The sequence below is a fragment of the Rana temporaria genome, chromosome 3, assembly GCF_905171775.1.
Source record: "Rana temporaria chromosome 3, aRanTem1.1, whole genome shotgun sequence".
Taxonomy (NCBI): domain Eukaryota; kingdom Metazoa; phylum Chordata; class Amphibia; order Anura; family Ranidae; genus Rana; species Rana temporaria.
Window position 1 is genome coordinate 247337096 of NC_053491.1, and position 22597 is coordinate 247359692.

At 43.6% G+C, this 22597-nt stretch overlaps 1 protein-coding gene across 2 annotated transcripts in view; it reads left to right on the plus strand.

Moving 5' to 3' along the window:
- Positions 1-7242: 7242 nt before the first annotated feature.
- Positions 7243-22597, plus strand: part of CPEB4 (cytoplasmic polyadenylation element binding protein 4) — a 128091-nt gene continuing 112736 nt past the window's right edge. The window contains exons 1-2 of one of the 2 annotated variants that reach the window (XM_040344552.1): positions 7243-7647; positions 7860-9454. In XM_040344552.1, the coding sequence (XP_040200486.1) occupies positions 8339-9454 (1116 nt within the window). In that variant the 5' untranslated portion in view covers positions 7243-7647; positions 7860-8338. The remainder of the gene's footprint in view (positions 7648-7859; positions 9455-22597) is intronic. The other variant, XM_040344553.1, reaches the window with a different exon arrangement.

Below are 22597 nucleotides of genomic sequence, written 5' to 3' on the forward strand. Positions count from 1 at the left end.
CGTAGGCCCATTTTCGCTACGCCGACGTAACTTTGGGAGCAAGTGCTTTGTGAATACAGCTCTTCCTCTCAGAGTTACGTTGGCGTAGCACATATGAGATGCGATACGCCGAAACAAAGAAACGCCGCTCTACCTGAATCTGGCTAAAAGTGTCCCACTCTAATCAGCTAATTAAGCCATAAAACCTGCAAAGGGTTCCTGAGCCTTTAACCACTTAAGGACCCATTCACGCCGATATACGTCGGCAGAATGGCACGGCTGGGCACAATCACATACCTGTACGTGTCTCTTTAAGCCCAGCCGTGGGATCGCGAGTGTGCCGGCGCGCTCACGACCCGGTTCGAAGCTCCGTGAACGTGCCAGCGGGATCGGTCACCGGAGCTGAAGAACGGGGAGAGGTGTGGGTGAACACTCCTTCCCCGTTCTTCATTGTGGCAGTGTCAGTGATCGTCTGTTCCCTGATATAGGGAAAGACAATCACCGATGTCACACGTCCAGCCCCGCCCCCCTACAGTTAGAAACACATATGAGGTCACACTTAACCACTAGGGGGCACTGTAGGGGTTAACTCCATAACTGCAATTGTCATTTTCACAGTAATCGGTGCATTTTTATAGCACTTTTTGCTGTGAAAATGACAATGGTCCCAAAAATGTGTCAAAATTGTCCGCCATAATGTCAGTCACGAAAAAAAAAAACGCTGATCGCCGCCATAAGTAGTAAAAAAAAAAAAATATATATTAATAAAAATGCAATAAAACTATCCCCTATTATGTAAACGCTATAAATTTTGCGCAAACCAATCGATAAACGCGTATTGTGTTTTTTTTTACCAAAATTAGGTAGAAGAATACATATCGGCCTACACTGGGGAAATTTTTTTTTTTTTACATATTTTTGGGAGATATTTATTATAGCAAAAAGTTAATATTGCCTTTTTTTCAAAATTGTCGCTCTATTTTTGTTTATAGCGCAAAAAATAAAAACCGCAGAGGTAATCAAATACCACCAAAAGAAAGCTCTATTTGTGGGAAAAAGAGGACGCCAATTTTGTTTGGGAGCCACTTCGCACGACCGTGCAATTGTCAGTTAAAGCGACGCAGTGCCGAATCGCAAAAAGGACACGGTCCTTACCTGCATAATGGTCCAGTCTTAAGTGGTTAAATGGTCTCAGTCTGGTTCAGTAGGAATCACAATCATGGGAAAGATTGCTGACCTGACAATTGTGCAGAAATCTATCATTGACACCCTCTATAAGGAGGGAAAGCCTCAAAAGTTAATTGCAAAAGAAGTTGGATGTTCCCAAAGTGCTGTATCAAAGCACATTAATAGAAAGTTATGTGGAAGGGAAAAGTGTGGAAGAAAAAGGTGCACAAGCAGCAGGGATGACCAAAGCCTGGAGAAGATTGTCAGAAAAAGGCCATTCAAAAGTGTTGGACTTTCACAAGGAGTGGACTGAGGCTGGAGTCAGTGCATCAAGAGCCACCACACACAGACGGATCCTGGACATGGGCTTCAAATGTCGTATTCCTCTTGTCAAGCCACTCCTGAACAACAAACAACGTCAGAAGGATCTTACCTGGGCTAAAGAAAAACAGACCTGGTCTGTTGCTCAGTGGTCCAAAGTCCTCTTTTCTGATGAGAGCAAATTTTGCATCACATTTGGAAACCAAGTAGCCGTGCAGTGCCGATCCTGAGCTCCCTGGGGCCCTAAGCAAAATGACATGTCACATTAAAGTTGAGAAGCGGAGGGTGGCTGCCGAAAATGACACGTCACATTAAAGTTGAGAAGCGAGGGGGGGGGGCGCGCTGCCGACAGTGACAAGTCACATTAAAGAGAAGCGGGGGGAGGGGGGTGTTCTGCTGTCGGAAATTACATCTTACATTAAAGTGAGAACCGGGGGGTGCTGACTTCTTACCTCTTCTCCCATACAGCCAATGAGTTGAGAAGAGGGGTAAGGAGCCGAAAATTACTTCTCACCAGGCGGGGCCTCTAGTAATTTGGGGGGCCCTCCGCAGCTTTGCGGGGTCCTAAGCGGCTTGCATAGTTAGCCTATAGGGCGGATCGGCCCTTGAGCCGGGGTATGGAGGAAGAATGGAGAGGCACACACTGCAAGATGCTTGAAGTCCAGTGTGAAGTTTCCACAGTCTGTGTTGATTTGGGGAGCCATGTCATCTGCTGGTGTTGGTCCACTGTGCTTCATTAGGTCCGGGGTCAACACAGCCGTCTACCAGTAGATTTTGGAGCACTTCATGCTTCCTTCCTTCTATGGTGATGCTGACTTTATTTTCCAGCAGGACATGGCACCTGCCCACACTGCCAAAAGCACCAAAACCTGGTTCAATGACCGTGGGATTTCTGTGCTTGATTGGCCAGCAAACTCGCCTGACCTGAACCCCATAGAGAATCTGTGGGGTATTGCCAAGAGAAAGATGAGACATGAGACAGAACAATTCAGAAGAGCTGAAGGTCGCTATTGAAGCATCCTGGTCTTCCATAACACCTCAGCAGTGCCACAGGCTGATAGCTTCCATGCCACGCCGCATTGAGGCAGTAATTGCTTGCAAGAGGGGCCCAAACCTAGTACTGAGTACACATGCATGCTTCTACTTTTCAGAGGTCTGATATTGTTCTATGTACAATCCTTGTTTTATTGATTGCATGTAATATTCTAATTTTCGGAGATTGTGGATTTGAGGTTTTCATGAGCTGTAAGCCATAATCATCACAATTATGACAAATCACGGCTTGAACTATCATGTAATGAGTCTATCTCATATATTAGTTTCACCTTTTTAAGTTGCATTAGTGAAATAAATAAACTTTTGCACAATATTCAAATTTTTAGAGTTTCACCTGTATGGGAAGATAAGAGGTAAGAGGAAAGGGTCTAGCAGTTGGTGTTTAGATCCTCTCAGATTGAGGGGTAGTAAATAGTATGTGGTTGTAGCGAGGGTAAAATCCAATGACTTATAGTCGGTGTTTAAAACATTGGGAAGTGAGATGTATTGGACCGGGTAAAGGGAGGTATAGGGGAACTCAATCTACTTTCCCCTATCGGATCTAGTCCCTTTCCCCGTTCTAGTCCCTATCGCCTTATTCCCAAGGTTCAACCTCTTATGGACTACTATAGTTTTTGGATGTTCAATAAAAAGATAAATAAAAATAATATTTCTTTATACATTTTTGTCAAAATGTTTTCTGCTACATCTTTCATAAAATAAATAAAATAAAAATCCCAATAAGTATATGTTGATTGGTTTGTGTGAAAGTCATAGTGTCTACAAACTATGGGATATATACTGGATTTTTATTTATTTTTTATATGCTATTAATAGCAGTGATCAGCGACTTATAGTTGGACTGCGATGGGAAATCTGACACTAACTAACTGTCACTGACATCACCAGTGACACTAATACAGTGATAATTCAATACACTGTCACTGTACTAATGACACTGGCTTGGGAAGGGATTAACATTTCGAGTAATCAATGCCACTGCCTAACAAGTGTTAACTTGTGTAATATGTGCTGCTTTTTTACTATAGATCTTTGTTTCTTCTCCCTGTTTTGCAGGGAGAAGAAACAGAGAGATCGTTCCCTCTGTACAGCCCTGTGCTGTGATTGGACACAGTTGATCAGCTGGTCTGGGCGATGAATCATTGGGCGGGACCTGCTGACAAACCCTTGCAGGGCACTAAACCCGGAAAAAGGCAGCGGCCTAAAAGTACTTCGCTGTGCCTGTATAGCGCTCCCATCCGCAGTAGATGGCAGGTAGGTGGTCCAGAAGTAGTTACAAATAAAGCTGAAGCCTTGTGTGAAAGAGACCTAACTGCAGGTAACCACTGAATGTTTGGATACAAGCAAATAGCAGCAGACAGCCATGGCTCCTGTCAGTCTGTCATTGATCTTTACAGGCTGAGCAGCCACTGCTGTCTGGATTTACCTGTAATTACAGCCGCAGAATTCTGCAGTCCAGAACACAAAGCCTGTGTGAATGAGGCCTCAGTGAGCTTTTGATCAATTTCAATGTTGAAAAGGCAATCAAATCAGCCTTAGTGGAATTTTATTAACCATTTCTGATCCTTTGAAAATCTGCAGGTATCCGACAACCAATCGTAATACAGAACCAATAAATGATTTAATGGATAATGAATCACTTTCGTACCTAAATCAATCACAGGTCGCTACTTGCATGGGCAACTTTACACTGTCTAAGGGCTGGTTCACACCACAAAAACCCACTCCAGGTCCGTTCTGGATGCTTTTTTGCATTTTTCATGCGTTTCCGGATGCAGTATAGATTTTTTTTCCCCTGCTTTTTGTCTCACTATACTGGGACCCGGTGTGTTTGATGCGTTCCAGTACATTCCGCTGCATTTTTTTATGCGTTTTACCATGTTTCAGTACTGTTTGGTGCAGGAAAAATGCAGCATATTCTCAATTTTTTACGGATCTGGAACACCCTGGAACTGACTGTACTGGTGTGAACTATGCCATTGGAAACCATATAACCCTTTTTTTTTTTAGATGCAGAAAAAAAAGGCACTTGACTGCATGTGGTGTGAACTAGCCCTTGTTCACATTGAATGTGGCTTTGAAATCACACAATTTCCAAGACGCATGCCAGTGCGACTTTAGGTATGACTTTTAAGACATCTGTGCGGCTTCGTGTACAGATGTCTATTCTAGTTGCACCTAAAATCGCCAAAAGTATTCCACTTGACGAAATAAAAAGTAGAACGTGCTGCATTTTTTCTGCACTGAACTGTACTGGAAAGCAGTAAAATGCAGTGGGACACACATTGTCCTTATTTAGAGCTGATTCATATCACAAAAACACACTCCAGATTTGTTCCGGATGTGTTTTTGGATGCATGTTTTTGATGTGTTTCCGGATGCATTCAAGATGCTTTTTCTTATTTTGTCCAGGTTTTTTTTTTTTTCCCACTGTACTTTGGTCCAGTATGTTTTTGATGCATTTTACTGTGTTCAAGTACAGTCCAGTGCAGGAAAAAAGCAGCATGTTCTACTTTTTTTTCTGGAACTGACCACACTGGTGTGAACTATGCCATTGGAAACCATTTTTGATGCAGAAGAAAAACACACTGGACTACTTGTAGTGTGAACTGGCCCTTAAAGAAGAGGTTCAGCCTGGGTGAAAAAAAAATAACAAATACTGTAGCTGCTGACTTTTAATATTAGGGCACTTACCTGTCCAGGGAGCCCACGATATTGGCACCCCAGCTGATCTTCATATTGATTCCTGGGTGCTGCCACCACCATTCCTGGTAAAGGAACCAGGCAGTGAAGACTTTCGGCTTCACTGCTGGTTCCCTACTGCGCATGCGCGAAGCACATTGCGCTTTCTAATTGGCCCCGCGGCGGAAGGAATGGAGCCAAACTTCCGGGAGATCAGGCCGCGGGCCCGTCTCCAGAAGTGGGGATAGAGACCTGTCAAAAAACAGAATTTAAGTGAGAGTTCCACTTTTGGCTTTAAAGAGGAAGTAAACCCTGAGGCCGGGTTCACACCTATGCGAATTGAGTGCGATGCATTCGCACTGCCGAAAAAAAAGTGTGCGTTTTCTAGGCATTGCGGTGCGGCTCAGGCGCGAATTCAGGCCCATTATCTTCTATGGGCACGCATCTGATTCGCAGATGTGTTCATTTCTCATCAGGATGTCTCTCATTCTACTCATAACATTTCCCCCCCCTCCCCTCTCCCAGGTCTCCAAATTCGCAGCTAAAACGGAGATGATCTGCTGAACAGCTCTCTTATCTTTTTGCAGAGATAACAGAGCTGGAATTCGCACAAGTGTGAATCCGGCCTAATGGGGTTTACTTCCTCTTTTTTCCCTGCAAAGCAAAAGAATAATAGATGCATACTAGCCCATTATGTTGCATTTACCTGCAAACGCAGCCCGCTGGTGGCCACATCCATCTTCACCACTCTTCCGTCTCTGTGACTGGCCGGAGTCACGTGACGTCACTCCCCCGCATGCGCGTGACAGCCGCTAGTTACGGCACGGGCCCTATAGAAACAGCACGATCGTGCCCTTTCTTCAGTATGCATGTGCCGATGATGCAGGTGCAAGCGTATATGGTAAATATCTCCTAAATGGTGCAAGTTTAGGAGATATTTCCAGTACCTACAGGTAAGCCTTATTATAGGCTTACCTGTAGGTAAAAGGGGTGTAACTAGATTTACAACCACTGTAAACCTTAAAAAAAAAAAAAAAATGAAAGACAAAAGGCATAATGAGCTTGTGTGCATTGCATACTAGCTCATTACGTAATACTTACCTTAGATCGATGCCATGGATCTGCGCCAGCACACCGCTGACATCTTTCCCGGAGTCACTTCCTGTGTTTGCAGGCTCCAGGGCCGCATGGGCGCTGCCAGTCACATCACGAGCCCTGAAGAAACAGCACGAGCATGTGCCACTGATATATATATATATATATATATAGTAAATATCTCCTAAACTGTGCAAGTTTAGGAGATATTTACAATACCTACAGGTAAACCTTATCTGTAGGTACAATTCTCTTTAACATGAAGAAAAAAGGAGGAAAAATGCACTGGAACACATTCAAAAAAGCACAGAAATGCATTAAAAACACATCAAAAACACGCATGTAGAAAAGCACAAATTCACCAGAGATTGACACCCTATCTACTATTATTATTATACGGGAATTACATAGCGACAACAGCGCTTTACAACATGAGGGCAGACAGTATAGTTACAATACAGGAGGAATCAGAGGGCCCTGCTCCTAAGAGCTTACAATCTATAAAAGCAAAGCAGCAGATGCCATATTTCGGAAGCATCACGTGTCCTGAACTGCGTAACTTTATTAGCCACAAACATCCCTGCTACCAGCACAATCTCGCCCAAGGATGCCGCTGAGCTATGATGCTGCAAGTGCAATGTGTCCACGTACCGCCCCGCCTGTCACCACCAGACACCACCCAAGCCTCTGGCTGACCTCATTAGACACGCACTGTGAACATCCCTTTTTCAGCAGTGACCTGAGCAAGGCGGAGCTAGAGATTGCTGACCTTCATAGGAGGAGCCAACCCCCATCACGTTCTACCTTCAAAGGCGTTCCTCGCTCATCTCCGCTTCCTGCTCATTCCCATGACCTTCTTAGGCGTGGCTTTACCGACGCTTACCACCCACCTCACCCCGCGGTTGGCTGCGCTCGCCAGAAGGGGCTGTACCTTGTGTGGAACCGGAAGCGCCTCTCGCTCCAGCTGGTTGTCATTTCTCTGTGTGCTCGGTCCTGACTAGAAGGACGGGGAGGAGCAGAGGAGACGGACACAGACCCAAGAAAGAACATATACACAGAGGGATCGCCCTCTCCCCCTCCCCCGCTCCCGGACACCGACACATAGACCCTTCTCCCCTTTCCCTCACCCCCGTATCCTGTCACCGAATTGTTGTCCTCAGCAACCCCTGACACACGGCTAAGTCGGTACAGCTCATCCCTGACACACACTGGGCTGTCACTGGGGCTGGAATGACACTGTGAGGGGGAGCTGCTGCTGCGCCAGGGACACTGACGTTCTTCTAATCCACTGAGGCAGCACCTACACACCACAAACAGCTGCTGTCACTGCAAGGCTGGCTTCATGAGGTAATTACTGCCTGCCCTGTTTTCTCTCTCATCTTCTGATGGCCACCATGTTCTGTAGATCATTGTGTATTTCTATCTCTGTGTGTATGTATACAATTGTGGTGTGATTTTTATGTACAGAGAAAAAAAAAAACACCAGACGTCATCTTATATTTTCTCCTTTTTCTTTTTTTTTTTTCCTTTCCTTCTCCCATGGATGATGGGCGAGCCAGGGTGTCGAGAGGAAGACGAGGTATAGCCAGCCGCAGCAACCAACGCCAGATCTCGCTGAGCCCCCTTTTCTTCTGCTGTGTTACCTTATAGCAAGAGGAAAATAAAAAAAATCAAGAGCCTCCTCTTCCATGACAGAAAAAATCCTCATTGATCTGTGAGCTGCACTTCATGGATTGAAGCCGGAGGGTGGTGGTGAGGCATAAGGCAGCCCAGGCACAACCCAGTTTCTAGAAACCAAAGATATTTTGGTCTATTCCACCCTTCCCTTTTCTGAAAGAAGCCACAACGTTAATCTGTGGCAAATGTCTGAAAAGGATTATTGTTAGAACAGGCAGATTTTTTTTTTTTATTACCGTTTAATTTCGGGGACAGTCAGATCCGGAGACGCTCGAAGGTTAAGCACAATTTGGCCTCCAGGAAAACCAACAAAAAAAATAAATCAAAATTGTATTTTTGCGTTTTTTAAATTTTGTTATAAATGGGGGATTACGGGTTTGGAGTGCTGGTGCAAAACAACACTGGGAATAAATCGGCTTTTCCGGTCAGGTTTCATCCACATCTGCAGCCTCCTCACCACCATCAGAATGCTACCCCGAGCCCTGCCGCCTTTATAAATAACACAGTTGCCAACGGCAGTAATGCTGGGTCAGCTTGGCTTTTTCCAGCTGCGGCCGCTCATAACATTCAGGATGAGATTCTGGGCTCGGAGAAAAACAAATCGCAACAACAGGAACAGCAGGAGTCTTTAGAAAAACAGCAGCTTTCCCCCAGCCAAAGCCAGGAAGGAGGAATTTTAGCTGACCCCGAGAAGGTGAAATCGGAGGAAAATCAAGGCGACGGCTCATCTGAAAACGGCAAGGAGAAAATCCGAATTGAATCTCCTGTATTGACAGGGTTTGATTACCAAGAAGCATCGGGCCTTGGGTCTTCCAATCAGACCCTGACGTCCTCTGCGTCCCCTCTCACTGGTTTCAGCAACTGGTCAGCTGCTATTGCCCCATCTTCTAACACTATTATTAATGAAGATGCAAGTTTCTTTCACCAGGGAGGGGTCACTGCTGCTTCAGCAAATAATGGTGCTTTGCTGTTCCAAAATTTCCCTCACCACGTGAGCCCTAGTTTTGGGGGGAGCTTTTCTCCACAGATTGGACCCATGTCCCAACACCACCCCCATCACCCCCATTTTCAGCATCACCACAACCAACATCAACAGCAAAGGAGGTCTCCTGCGAGTCCACATCCACCCCCATTCCCCCATAGAAATGCTGCTTTTAACCAACTGCCCCATTTGGCCAATAATCTCAATAAGCCTCCCTCTCCATGGAGCAGCTACCAAAGCCCATCACCTACACCCTCTTCTTCATGGAGCCCAGGTGGTAGTGGATATGGAGGTTGGAGTGGATCCCAAGGTAGGGACCACCGTAGAGGACTCAATGGAGGAATAACACCTTTGAATTCCATCTCGCCTCTGAAGAAGAATTTCGGGAATAATCACATACAGTTGCAGAAGTACGCCAGGCCCAATTCTGCCTTTGCACAAAAATCTTGGATGGAAGAAAGTTTGAACAGAGCCGACAACATCTTCCCATTTGCTGTGAGTATATCTATATAAGCCTTGTGCTTGTGTGTTTCTTGACCTGTGCAAAATCAAATGCTAAAGAGCAGAAAGGAAATGAGAGGTGGGGACTTTTTCGTAACCTTTCACCCGTTATGCTTGTAGCATTAACCAATGCTGCATGTATAATTGGCATTGGTTAGTAGTGTATTGTGCAAATATTTGGTTTATTAAAGTAACCTTTTTGGCAAGAGGATTATTACAGCGTGAACAATAGGCCTCAGTCACATGCAGGCTTGTGGACAGGAAATCAGGAACCAGTCTGTCCATTCTAAGACGGCAGATGATTTGTCCAGCCTTGGCTTAAAGTGTAAGGCCAGCCATAGAAGGTGTTCATCAGGGAAAGCAAGCAAATTTCTTTTCTACAACCCGTGGTTGCAGGAAAGAAATTTGCCCTATACATTTTGACAGGGGAATCCCTCCCGCTGAGCCAATGTGTTCTCCCAGTGGAGGAAGCCCTTTCCACTGGGAGAACACATTATTATTGTTATCGGCTATAACGACTGCTAGTAATAACCGCATGTAGGCTGATTGTACCCACGTTTTGTTGATCGATCAACGTGGGTACATTCAGCCTGCCCATAAATGGTTTGAATCTTGGCTGGTTCAGCAATGAGATTTGAATTGTCTATGGCCAGCTAAGGTTTATGTTTTCACAGAAAATGAAAAGGCGAATTAACACCCTGCACCCTCCTGGCCTCCAGTGCACTCATCTATGTGGGTACATAGCTTTTACTACCCACGCAGCGGTCAGGGGGATTTGAAATCTCGTTTCTCTTACCCTTAGGGCTACTGGGATGGATCAGAGAGATTATGATTGGTTAAGGTGATCATGTGCCAGCACCTAAGCAATCAGAATCTTTCGAATCTGTCCCAGAAGCCACAAGGAATGACTGGGAGGAAGAGTGCAGCTTTTCCATTGGATGTGTGGGCGGTGACCGCTAGTCATCAATGGAGGTAGGTGCAGTAGGGAGGGTGTAGGGTGTTCACCTTTTTGTGTTATGTGTGTGGGTTTATTAAAGTATATCTGAAATTTATAGTTTAAATCCCTTAGTCGTCGTCCCCCTTTCTCTCCAGCATCCAGCTAAAATTGTATATTGCCTACCAGGCCTCATATAGAGGTTAAGTGCTGTATCCAGCTGCTGGCAGCCTTTCCATCTTGCAGGTGCCTTATCCCCTCATAGCCTGTACCCAAGATGGCTGATATTCTGTGTGCTGAACCTGGCGTACACACTGTCTAGAATATGAGCTACATGGAATATAGGTTGCCATAAGGTGGAAAAGCTGCTCTGCAGATAAAACCTCTATATGCTTGCATCTGCAGCTCTGTATATAAATGAGCCCTTTTATCATGGCGAAGCGGGGGAAGGGGTGAGCTAGGAAATGTGAAATCTCAATTACCAGATAATCCATAATGCATAGAGCAATCAATATACAATAACCCGTAGTATCCATAAAGAGGCTTTTTTTCCTTTTTTTATGTTTCCTTTTTCTTGTATCCTTTTTTTATTTTTATTGAAAGATAAAATGATTGCTTGTCGTGTAGTTACATTTTGTAGATTGTCATTGTGTTATTTTGCACAAGGTGAGATTTTTTATTTATTTTCCTCTCATGCACCTGCTGTGACAGGCCATCCTATACTCTCCCAGCATTTAATCAGCTTATGTGTGGGTCTCTAGTGATTTTTAAAGCAGAGAGAGAACAGAATGAACGATGCAATTGTTCAGACACCGCTTCAGTGAATGTATGTGGGTCGTGAATGATTGCTACTGTTGTCCTCTGACTGGTCAGCACCTGCCAAGATGGTCCATATCCGTCAGATCAGACTGCCTTGTCGTTGAGTAATGGGGTGTAGGATGGCAAATTCTGCAATCCTATAAGTATATTGTCCTTCTTTTAGGATAAATGAACTGATTATACCTGTGGAAAATAGTGATGAAGGCCATGTCACTTGTCAGCCACTTGTGTTATATTTACTTTGCAGGAATGCATGACTTCACAATAGCCTCTCACTGTGTTGTTTGGGTTGGCCTCCTGTTTCTCAGTTCTTGTTAACATGAATGGTTGCGTAATGCTTGACCTTGAAATATTGCAGCAGAGCTACAACACTTGCCCATTGCTCAGCATTTGTGCTGTTAGACGATGGGCTTGTGCATTGCAGATATCACATCAGCTCTTGGCAATGACCCATACCTTGGCATATGTAAGGGGGGGAAAAGTTGACAGTAAATCATTTTTTCTATTTATTCACAAAATATAATTTTAGTCTTTCTTTCCAATATGATATTTTTTTCTTTTTTTTTTTTTTTCTCGTTCAGCCCAGAATTACTGGTACTTTAACAAAGCCCATTTATGATCTAGTCAGTTCTGTTTATGCTGTGAATAATACGTTTTACTCTTAATAAATGTGGTGTGGGATTTTTTTTTTCTTTTTTTTTTTTTTTTTTTTTTTTTTATTTTTCCCAGTAGGTAATATGTACAGGCCATCCTAAATGCAATTAAGATTTTTTTTTTTATTTATTTTATTGTGCATCAGTTTTATGTTGAACTGTGTTCATTGCCTTACTGAAAGGGGGGGGAAAAATGAAGCACTACATCTGTAAAAATTTAAGAGAATGGTATTTGGATAATATGCAATATAGGTAACAGTAATGTACATATTTATAGCGGAACCACACTGCATCTGAGCACCACAAACCAGAAATTCTATTTAAATAGTGATAATTCAAAGCAAACTCCTTCATCCCATCTATGTCTCTATGCTTTATTTGGTTGAGGAATCACTTTGAAAAAGGCCCCCTAGCATTTTTGGCTGTGGCCATCTTGCGTAAAGGCAGATGGTTCATGTAGCATTTATGATCCTGAAATCCATCTGCCCCTAAGACCCCTTTCACACTGAGGAGTTTTTTCAGGCGGTTTAGCGCAAAAAATGGCACCTAAATGCCACCTGAAAAACTCCTGCCCTGCAGTCTCGATGTGAAAGCCCGAGTGCTTTCACACTGAGGCGATGCGCTGGCAGGACCGCTCCAAAAGTCCTGCTAGCAGCATCTTTGGAGCGGTGAGAGGAGCGGTCTGTTTACTGCTCCTCCACCGCTTTTTCCCATTGCAAACAATGGGACCCTGCCGGCAATGCGCCTCTGCAGAGATGCATTGCGGGCGGTATTAACCCTTTATCAGCCGCTAGCGGGGGTTGAAACTGCACCGCTAGTGTCCGATTACTGCTGCAATTTCGACGTTATAGCACCGCTGCACCTCCCGCCCCATTGTGAAAGGGCCTAACTCAGACATGCAGGCAGGAGGATGTGCTTTGCTGAAAAAACCCTCCTCTCGTAAAGACATCATTGAAAGTATGACATAATTTGCCTAGCCCAGAAACCAGGAAGTAACTGAACAAATGTAAGCATAAAAAAGAAAAAATAACTTTAACTCAGTACATTTTGATATACCTTCCCAGCAATTTACTAATACTAGCAGCATGAATATTAAAATAGTTAGTGTCGATTGGGAGATCCACTTTAAGCTTTTGTAGTTTTGACATGCCAGCTGTTATATTGGGCCCCAGGATGCCTGTAGTAGAATAACCAGCTTAGTTTCTTTGTTTTTATAACCCATTTTATGTAAATAGGTAGACAGGAACCTGCACAACATACAGCTTTGGGGTGAGCAGAAGCTGCATGACAGGCACTGCCTAGAGCTGTATAAGATATAATGAAGGATTGGTCTTTCTATGCGTTGCCATAGAAGTAAATGTAGAAAGCTGTGCTAAAGTGTGCAAGTCATTATTGTCTATAAAGAGTTGTCGTCATACTGCCCATGTGAATGAGAGTAATCGGTTGTCAAGCAGGTGAGTCATAGTCTACCTTCTCGTTTGCAATTGGGACTATATCCTTATATAGAAACCCATTCAGCATTGCTGCTATAAAGGTGTGTGGGTTCTTTTTTGACCATTCTTAAACAGTAATGCAGTTGTCCACTTTAACATGTTCATCTTAAAGTGTATTCTACAGCTGCACACTCAACTTTCATTTGCAACTTTGCCATTTCATTGAGCTGCCAGGAGCAAGGACATGGAGCCCCCTTTTTGTTTTTGTTTTTTGTTATTTTGAAGTGATATTAAAGTCTCGTGTTTTTTGTAAAACTTGCCTGCTGTGTACAATGGTTTTGCACAGAGCAGATATCTTCTCTGGGTTTCTCGCTGGCGCTCCTGTCCCCTCCTTCCTGCCGAGTGCCCCCACAGCAAGAGGCTTGCTATGGGGGCACTAGAGCGAAGCCGCAACTGTGTGCCCCCTGTCTCTCCTGATTGGCTAACTGACTTTAATGGACAGCAGTGGGAGCCAATGGCAATGCCAATCAGGAGGGAGAGTCCTAGACGGCCGAGGCACACGTGCACATTGTTGGATCGAGATGGGGCTCTGGTAAGTGTTAGGGGGGGCTAATGCACACAGAAGTTTTTTTTTTTTTATCATAATGCATTATGATAAAAAAAAAAACTTTTTAGAATCACTTTAAGCTTTGGGTTGCTCTAATCAGAGCTTGTACAGAGTTAAAGGGGTTGTAAAGGTTTGTTTTTTATTTTCTAAATGGGTTCCTTTAAGCTAGTGCATTGTTGTTTCACTTACATTTTCCTTTGATTTCCCTTCTAAATGTTTTTTTTTCTGAATTTCTCACGTACTGTTCCTCCTCAGTAAGCTTGCCCCCAGCATCCAAGCTGTTCTGGATGGGGGTTAGTCAGCCAGAACAGCTTACTGAGGTAGAACAGGAAGTGAAAAATTCAGACAAAGAGAAACATTTAGAAGGAAAAGGTAAGTGAACCAGCAATGCACTAGCTTAAAGGAACCTATTTAGAAAAAAACCTTTACAACCCCTTTTAAGGACTGTTCACAGTGCTGTTATAGCGCTTGACCAGTCATCAAGCATCAGGGCTGTTGCATGAAGTGCCATATGCTCCACTATACCTGGAAGCACCTGTTTTCTTTTCATGATGGCTTAATGCCGCAGTGTAAAAGCAAAGAAAAAGTGTCTATATTCTTTTGGGTCGAGGGAATTGAAGGAAACCTGTTACTCAGCAAAACACATTTGGTGTATATACATTTAAAAAAATAAAATAAAAGTAAATCTCATTTAAAAGGCCAAAGGTGTTTTTTTTGGGGGGGGGGGGTTCTTAGTGCAGTCTATGTATTAACATAAAAAGCCTGTGTTCTGCACTCCCATACTTTTTTTTTTAAAGGTGTTTATTTTTAGATTTTGCAAAGAAAGTTACAGAGTACAGGCCGCAATTATAGCACAAAAAGTAAACAGCAATATCCGCACACCGTATATAACTGAGGTAACAGCAGTCCATACATAGGGAAAGAAAAACCCCCACAGACATACGAACAAACAACCATACACATACAAGCAAAAAAGGCAGCATCAGCGACCATGTAACAGTAGTGTACCCAAAGTGCACATATAAGGAAATACATTTGTAACAAAAATATTCATAGCATAGACAAGACAGAGGGGAGATGAGGGGGAGAACCACCCGGAAGGGATCCACCCACAACCTCACCAAATCAGTGGGAGAGTTGCGAGGAAAGAGCCCCCCCCCCCCCAAGAGCCCTCCGAGACATCCAACCAAGGCTGCCACACTAATTTCTTAGGGCATGCCCTACTTTTATACACTAATTTAAATTTGGGGAGGAGACTGTGAACAATATTAAAAAATAAACATATCGAGAGGGGACCCACATCCTTCCAATGAAGCAGTTTAGTTTTCCTTGCATAGAATAACAGAGTACGTAACGAAGTCCTAGGGTGAGATCGGGGAACGTGATCATTCAACACCCCCAAGAGTCCAACCTCCGGAGTATGAGGCACTTGTAAATGTAACTTGTCAGCAAAAAAGGCGAACATATCTGTCCAAAATGTTGCGAGTCCAGGACACGTCCAGAACATATGAAACCAGTCTGCAGCTACTGTGCCACACCTAAGACAGGCTGCATCCCGACCCAGACCCATTTTACCCAACCGAGCAGGTGTATAATGTAAGTGATGCACATACTTAAATTGTATCAACAAATCTGCAGTACTGATAATATCCTGAAAACACAGCTCCGTGGCTTCCTCCCAATACTCCCCAGAAAGCTCAGGCATAGACCCCCAACCATCTGCGATGAGAATTCTGAAAGGGATCTGCCCCCACCCTTTTAAGACAGCCATAAAAGGTCGTCACCAGCTTGGTAATGTCAGGAGCTGATGTTAGGTTTTCAATGGAAGTTTCTGAGAGCTCTATGGTCTGGGACGCAAACTGCGTCCTGAGGGCATGTCTCAACAATAAATACTTAAAGAAAATTTTTCTTGTCAAGCCCATAAGTAAGTCTGAGTGTCTCAAAGGACATAAACGTATCCTCCATCACAATATGAGAGAGATGCGTTATTCCGAAACGGGCCCACCATGTTGAGTCCGGGTGACCAAAGAGCTCCGGAATGTTCCAGTTTTGCCATAGAGGAGTCCGGGGTGACGTGCCAGAGGGGGACTGCAACAGCAGCTTCCCACTCTCCCTCCAGGCCATAAAACTGAGTGCACTCCCATACTTGAGCCCAATCGCAACTCATTTTTTTTTCCCCTGCTTTTTCTCCCTCCTTATTGGACATGGAGGCAGCAGCGAGCGCCATTTGCTCCTGCTGCTGTCAATCACAGCCTGTGAGGCTAAAGCAGGGCCGAGCCACGCTATGGGGTTTATTTACTAAAGGCAAATCCACTTTGCACTACAAGTGCACTTGGAAGTGCAGTCACTGTAGATCCGATGAGGACATACAAGGAAAATAAAAAACAGCATTTTTTGCTTGCACATAATTGGATGATAAAATCAGCAGAGCTTCCCCTCATTTCATATCTTCCACTCCGATCTACAGTGACTGGACTTACAAGTGCACTTGTAGTGCAAAGTGGATTTGCCTTTAGTAAATAAACCCCTATGTGTCAATGAATACACACAGCCTGGCTTGGGATCAAGCCTGCACAAGTGCCCTCATAGCAACTGGCTTCCTGGGGGGGGGGGGTAGAGGAGGATCGGGGCTGCTCTGTATAAAACCATTGCACAGAGCAGGCAAGTATGACATGTTTGTTATTTACCGAAAATTCTATTACAATCACTTAAAATTTAAATTAATCTTTAACCTTCTCCTGCACGCGCAATAGTCGAATGACGGATACATTGCGGACCTTAATCGCCAGGAGGGAATCGATAGATGGCGTCCTGTGCATAAGCCGCCTTTGCGCACCCTGTGGGGCATGTGCGGTGCGCTCTGTGATCACTGAGTCAATGAGACTCGGATGATTACAGATCCTAGTAAGGGGCCGATCCTGGCCCCTTACCACATGGTCAGCTGTCAGCCGATCACGTGATGTAAACAGAAGATCGGTAATTGGCTCCTTGAGAGGGAGAACAAAAGCCGATCACCGGCTTCTGACACAGGGACATCGGCCCCGAATAGGGAGAGGCACTGCTGTTATGCAGTGCCACCTATCAGTGCTGCTCTGTGCAGCCCATCAGTGCTGCCTCATCAACGCACATCAATGAAGGAGAAAAATTATCTCCAACATTTTATTTCAAACTATGAAACAGTTTTAGCACAAAATAAAAAACCCAGCAGTGATTAAATACAACCAAAATAAAGCTCTATTTGTGTGAAAAAACACGTTTCATTTGGGTACAGTGTTGCCTGACCGCGCAGTTGTCATTCTAAGTGTGACCGTGCTGAAAATTGGCCTGGGCAGGAAGGGGGTTTAATTGCCCAGTAAGCAAGTGGTTAATCGCTGACCCAACCCATAAATGTATAGTATAGATGGAAGGCTAGCGCATTGTCTGTCTGTATATAGTGTAAGGTTAAATGAGCATGTTATGTCATATATATATATATTTTTTTTTTTTTAACTAGTCTGAGTGTTTTATGATTTAGTGACCCAGTATGTGAAAATGAAGGCTCATTGTGCTTCTAATTAATGCATATATGTACAGCTTCTGTTCTGGCTGTAACAGGATTCTTGGCAAGGAACATATGTCCTCGTCCTGTCCTTTGCTCTTTTTCCTGCAGCACTGATGACAGAGCATATTACCATAGACTGTATAGTCTTTGGACTAATTCTGCAGTGTCCAGATTTAGGTAGCACTCCTAACATTGCTGTAACCTTGTTGACGGAACAAAGCATCCTCCTCTTTAAGGTCAAAATTCGATTCATTGTTGGCATCACCGGGCTTGACAAAGGTTGACTGAAAATTTAAAAGGAGCAGGTTGGAACATTGTCAGCTGAACAGTGAATGTATCCTATCCGATGTAGTCGCGGATCAGCGGGTGCTACAGCTGCCTCAAGGCAATTGCCAACAGGGCTAATTCCTCCATCCACGCAGCTTAGTGTGGATGGAGAACTTTAAATGTCAATAGCCAGCCTTCCTGGCCCTGGTCTTGTTCTATTTAAACACTTCTATAAGTTTTATTTTTTATTTTTTTATTTTATTCTTTTTAATTGCAAAAGGTATAAAACAGTGACAATAAACCATGCATGAGCACATAGAACTATAAGATGCATTTACAGTGCATTGATATTTTGCATACGTATAATCATACAGCACTCTTCTTCAAACCAATCCTGATATACATGTTTAATGACAAAGAAGCACCATTTATCTTTTACAGTGAGATCTGGTTGATCTAAATGGTTACCTTCACTACTAGATGTACCCGCTGTATGTAGCCTCAGCTTCATGGTGTGTGTGTGTGTGTGTGTGTGTGTGTGTGTGTGTGTGTATGTATATATAAAGGTGCTGTGTTCCAGCAGCGGGACGAGAACTTGCCATCTCCAGGAACAAAATCCAGTCTGAGAGTTTGTATTCAATGAATAAATACTGCATTTATTGGGGTATAGCGCGCACCCCTAAAGTTGCAGCGGATTCCTGTGGAAAAAAGTATTTTTTGTACTTAGTTTTGGTGTCTTGTGCGGCGTCCATCGGCGGCCTCGTCGGGTCCGGTGTCCGTCTGCGGCTTCGGGTGTCCTCTTCGGCGGGTCCGGCATCCTTCTGCGGCGTCCTCGTGTCCTCCCCGCTCGTTTCCCGCACCAAGTTTGAATACTGCGCCGACATATACAGAGCGCAGTACACTCGTGTATTGTCGGGCAGGCTCGGCAACTCTCGCGCTGATGTCCTGTACGTCCAGGACGTGAGCACGGAAGGAGCCGAGACTGCCCGATTATACCCGAGTGTACTGCGCTCGGTATATGTCGGCGCAGTATTCAAACTCGGCGCGGGAAAGCGTGTATCAGCGATTTTTTTTTTTTTTTACTTGATTTTCAGGGCAAAAAAGTGCGCAGTATACGCCGATTAAATACGGTACAAGTTTTTCCTTTTTCTGGCATCATTTGATTGCCTCACCGCCCACCTTTTGTTCCGAGACTGAGGCAGGAAATCCCTGCCCACTGCTGTAACACGGCAATGTATACTGTATGTATCTCTGATATAGTGCACACAGCGGGCACAGGTAATAGTTTGTGCTTCCATTGTGGAGTTACTCATAAGTAGGGATGAGCTCCAGCGTGTTTGCATCGTACACGTGCAGAGCCCGCCAGAAAGTCTGCACGGCGCTGCACTGATCACAGGCAGGGAGACCTTTCCCGATCTCTGCAGCCGAGAATCGGGAAATGTCTCCCTGGCTGTGATTAGCGCGGTGCAGAATTTTGGGCGGGCTCTGCACGTGTACGATGCAAACACGCTGGAGCTCATCGTTGGTCATAAGCTAGTAATAGGACTACAGATGTCGGGTGCCTTGGTGGGGCTGTAGCTTCTGCATGTATTTTGCAAATGTGTGCAGACTAAACCCCTGTTTTTAACGCATGCTGTTAGACAGGTTAATTTGGTTGGTAAGTGAGCTTGGAGTTTTTCTTGGATTTATCCTTGGCTGTTTTTTCTAAAATAGTTTGTGTAGACCAGATTGGTCTAAATTATTTAAACTTCTTCTGGAGATGAGCTTTAAGTTGGATTGAGATGGGTGAAACTGCCCCAATGGTCTCCCACAGGGTATCTAATAACTTTAATCAAGACTAGGGTTGCACAAATACTGTTTATTTTTTGTTTTTTTTTCCTACAAATAGTGAAACTTTTGGTCAAGTACTCACTGATGCCTTTTGCGGTGCGATCTTAGCTCATACAAAATGGGCTCTAATCAAACTGCCAAGAATCTCATGTGATTTGAACAGGAATGCAGTGCGATTCCTTTCCAGATTTAATGCAGTCTCCTGTTTGGTTCCTTTGTGAACCCAGGCTCAAGTCACTATGACAAACCTTGGTTCACACAGGAGTGGTGGGGGAAACCCCTTGTGATTTGGACAGGAATTACACTGCATTCCTGTTCGAATGGCATGCAATTCTTTGCAGTGTGATTTGAGCCCATTCATTTTTGTATGAGCTCAAATCGCTCCACAACCGGTTTCAGCTATGGGAGCATTTGCACAAGTATGAGTACTTGTGCAAATGCTTGTTGGTGGCACCGCTGCAACCCTAATCAAGACTGATCGCAGATGCCAGTCTGGCCTGACCCTGCTCTGTGCAAAAGTGGAAGAAATGCATTTCAGTTTGCTGCATTACCAGTTTGTGGTTATATCTTTAGTATCATTTTTGTATTCCAACACCTGCCTATTATGACCTCAATGAGTTTGTAACTGACTTGGTATCCGATGACAAAACCGCTTTTAGTGTAGTATAGTTTTTATTGTAATGTCCTATTCTTCATTCAGCTAAGTTGATTGCTATTTGTGTCGGTAGTAGTAATTGTGTGTTGTAGGTTGCCATGGAAACAGTCAGAAGATCTGATGCAGTGTGGGGGTGACCCTGTCGGGAGCTGGAACTGCCCTCTTATAGATTTCCAGCTTTTCTTAGTAATAGGCATCTAGTGCTAGTTGGTAAGAAAGATCAGTGCTGCTCTATAGATGTATTGGTTTTGTTCTAGGACCTGCCCTCGTCTACAATTACCCCATTCAAATTAAGAGGTAAATGGGGAAATATTATTTTATTTTTTCCCCCAGGATTCTTCTGTGTATTCAGAAACCTATTAGAAAATCCCATGATTCTTCTTGTTTTGAGGTGCATAAAAACACACATATATATATATATATATATATATATATATATATATATATATATATATATATATATATATATATATATATATATATATATTTCTCAACTAAAGCCCTTCTCTGTACTGAACAATGAGTGCACTAGAGGATCATCTTTAGCGACCTTAATTGGAAAAAAAAAACCTCAATGCCATTAAATGTATAGACCTATTGGATAACAGGTTTAGTTTTGAAAAGCGCATGACCATCGCAATGTTTAACTGATTGTCTGCTCTTAATGCAAGTCTTTTGGTTTTACTTTAAATCGTCTAAAATGTTTTGCCAAATACATTGCTGAACATAAATGTATAGTTTCCCATAGCCATCCACAGTGGAGTTGATGGACAGGAGGGGGCTGATCCTGGCTGAAGGATTGCTTACTGTAACACGGCCTTTGATGTCTCACATTCAGCCTGAACAGTGTGAATCTGATTAGTGCTGCAACCTTTTAAATTGCAAATGTCAGCAGGTCATGTGGCCAGAGAGGAGAGATCCAGGAAACACAACACATCTCTCTGCTGCTTTGTTGAGGTCAGATCAGGATGTGTCCCCATTTGAATGGTTTCTGTACTTATTGTATACTCCATTCAAAAACCGCTCTTCTCACTGCAGCGTAGAGGCCAGACCCCTCCCTGTTGCTTCATTTGCTAACATTGCACCAACATCAGTGGGTTCAAGCCGAGCATCTTGGTATCTGATTTTGATTTCACAGTTGGCATCCTAAGAAGAACATATTGGGCACAGCAGGTGGAAAGTTGACCAAAAGACTGTATTGGATGCAGGGCTTTCCATTAAAAACCTATGGATACAACCAATGAGGGAGCACATTTAGGAAAATATTCAAATGTTTTCTAATAAAAGTAATATTTGCTAATATGTCGCTTAAAAATAAATTGGTAGCCAGAGATGCCTTGTTTTTGGGGGCTGGAAATATAGTGGCTGCCATTGTTGACTTTGTTTTGAAGATGCAGTCTTCGGGGTTGTAAGCTGGATCCTCAGTTCACTTTCTAAAGTGGAAGGCAAGTCAAGACCTAGCTAAACGTAAAGGTTGTTACCCCCAACACTTCATATGTGTCTGCTGTATCATGTACTTGTATGAGAAAGTATCCCGTTCTCTTTGTATTGCTTCCTTTGTGTGAAATCCCTGGTGTTCCTGCCAGTCCCTCTGCTTTCCTATTAAAAACTGATCACACTTCCGTTCTCTAGCTGTGCTGGGAACTCGGCCTGTTCTCCAATGATCAGACTTATCCTGACACGCCCCTGCTGCACAACCATTCACTGGGAAGATCAGTGTAATGCTGTTTCTCCTCCCCTTAGCTTTTATGCAGCTGAGAACAGAGGTAATATGAATATATATATATATATATATATATATATATATAATCTCTACAAAAATTATTTTTTTTCTTTCATTTCTATTTTAAACTGAATGGGTTGTTTTACAAGGTGATCGTTTGCAATCAAATTTACTCCCACTCACATTCTAAGCTTATCTACCCTATTCTGAAGTCAGTCCGGTCAAATTATCACTTCCCGCGGCAGCTTTGCATCTGCTGTCACTGAAGCCGATGCTTGAGAGATCATGTGACCGGACCAGAGCGACTTTAAACTGGGTGAATATACACATCTTTCTTTTTTATAGGGTAGATAGAATATGGGTTGGAGTGTATTTGAGCTTGGTTTTGACTTGCCTTCAATTTTTTAGATAAAATAAATAATGCACAATAAATGTAGATGGAAAAATCAGCAACTCACTAGCACCCCAAATGATACACAACATTGATTTACTCTACAAAGTTGTTTTATTAACAATTGGCATAAAAATTACCCCCCCCCCCCTCTTTTGGGGTTTTTTATTTGCAGTGAGGTAATTGCTAATCCTTGGTCCATGCCCTCCTCTGATCAGTGGTGGGCAGAGGATTTCCCCTGGTACTGACCTCCAGCACTGAAAGCTTGAGTGAAGGAAGAAGGG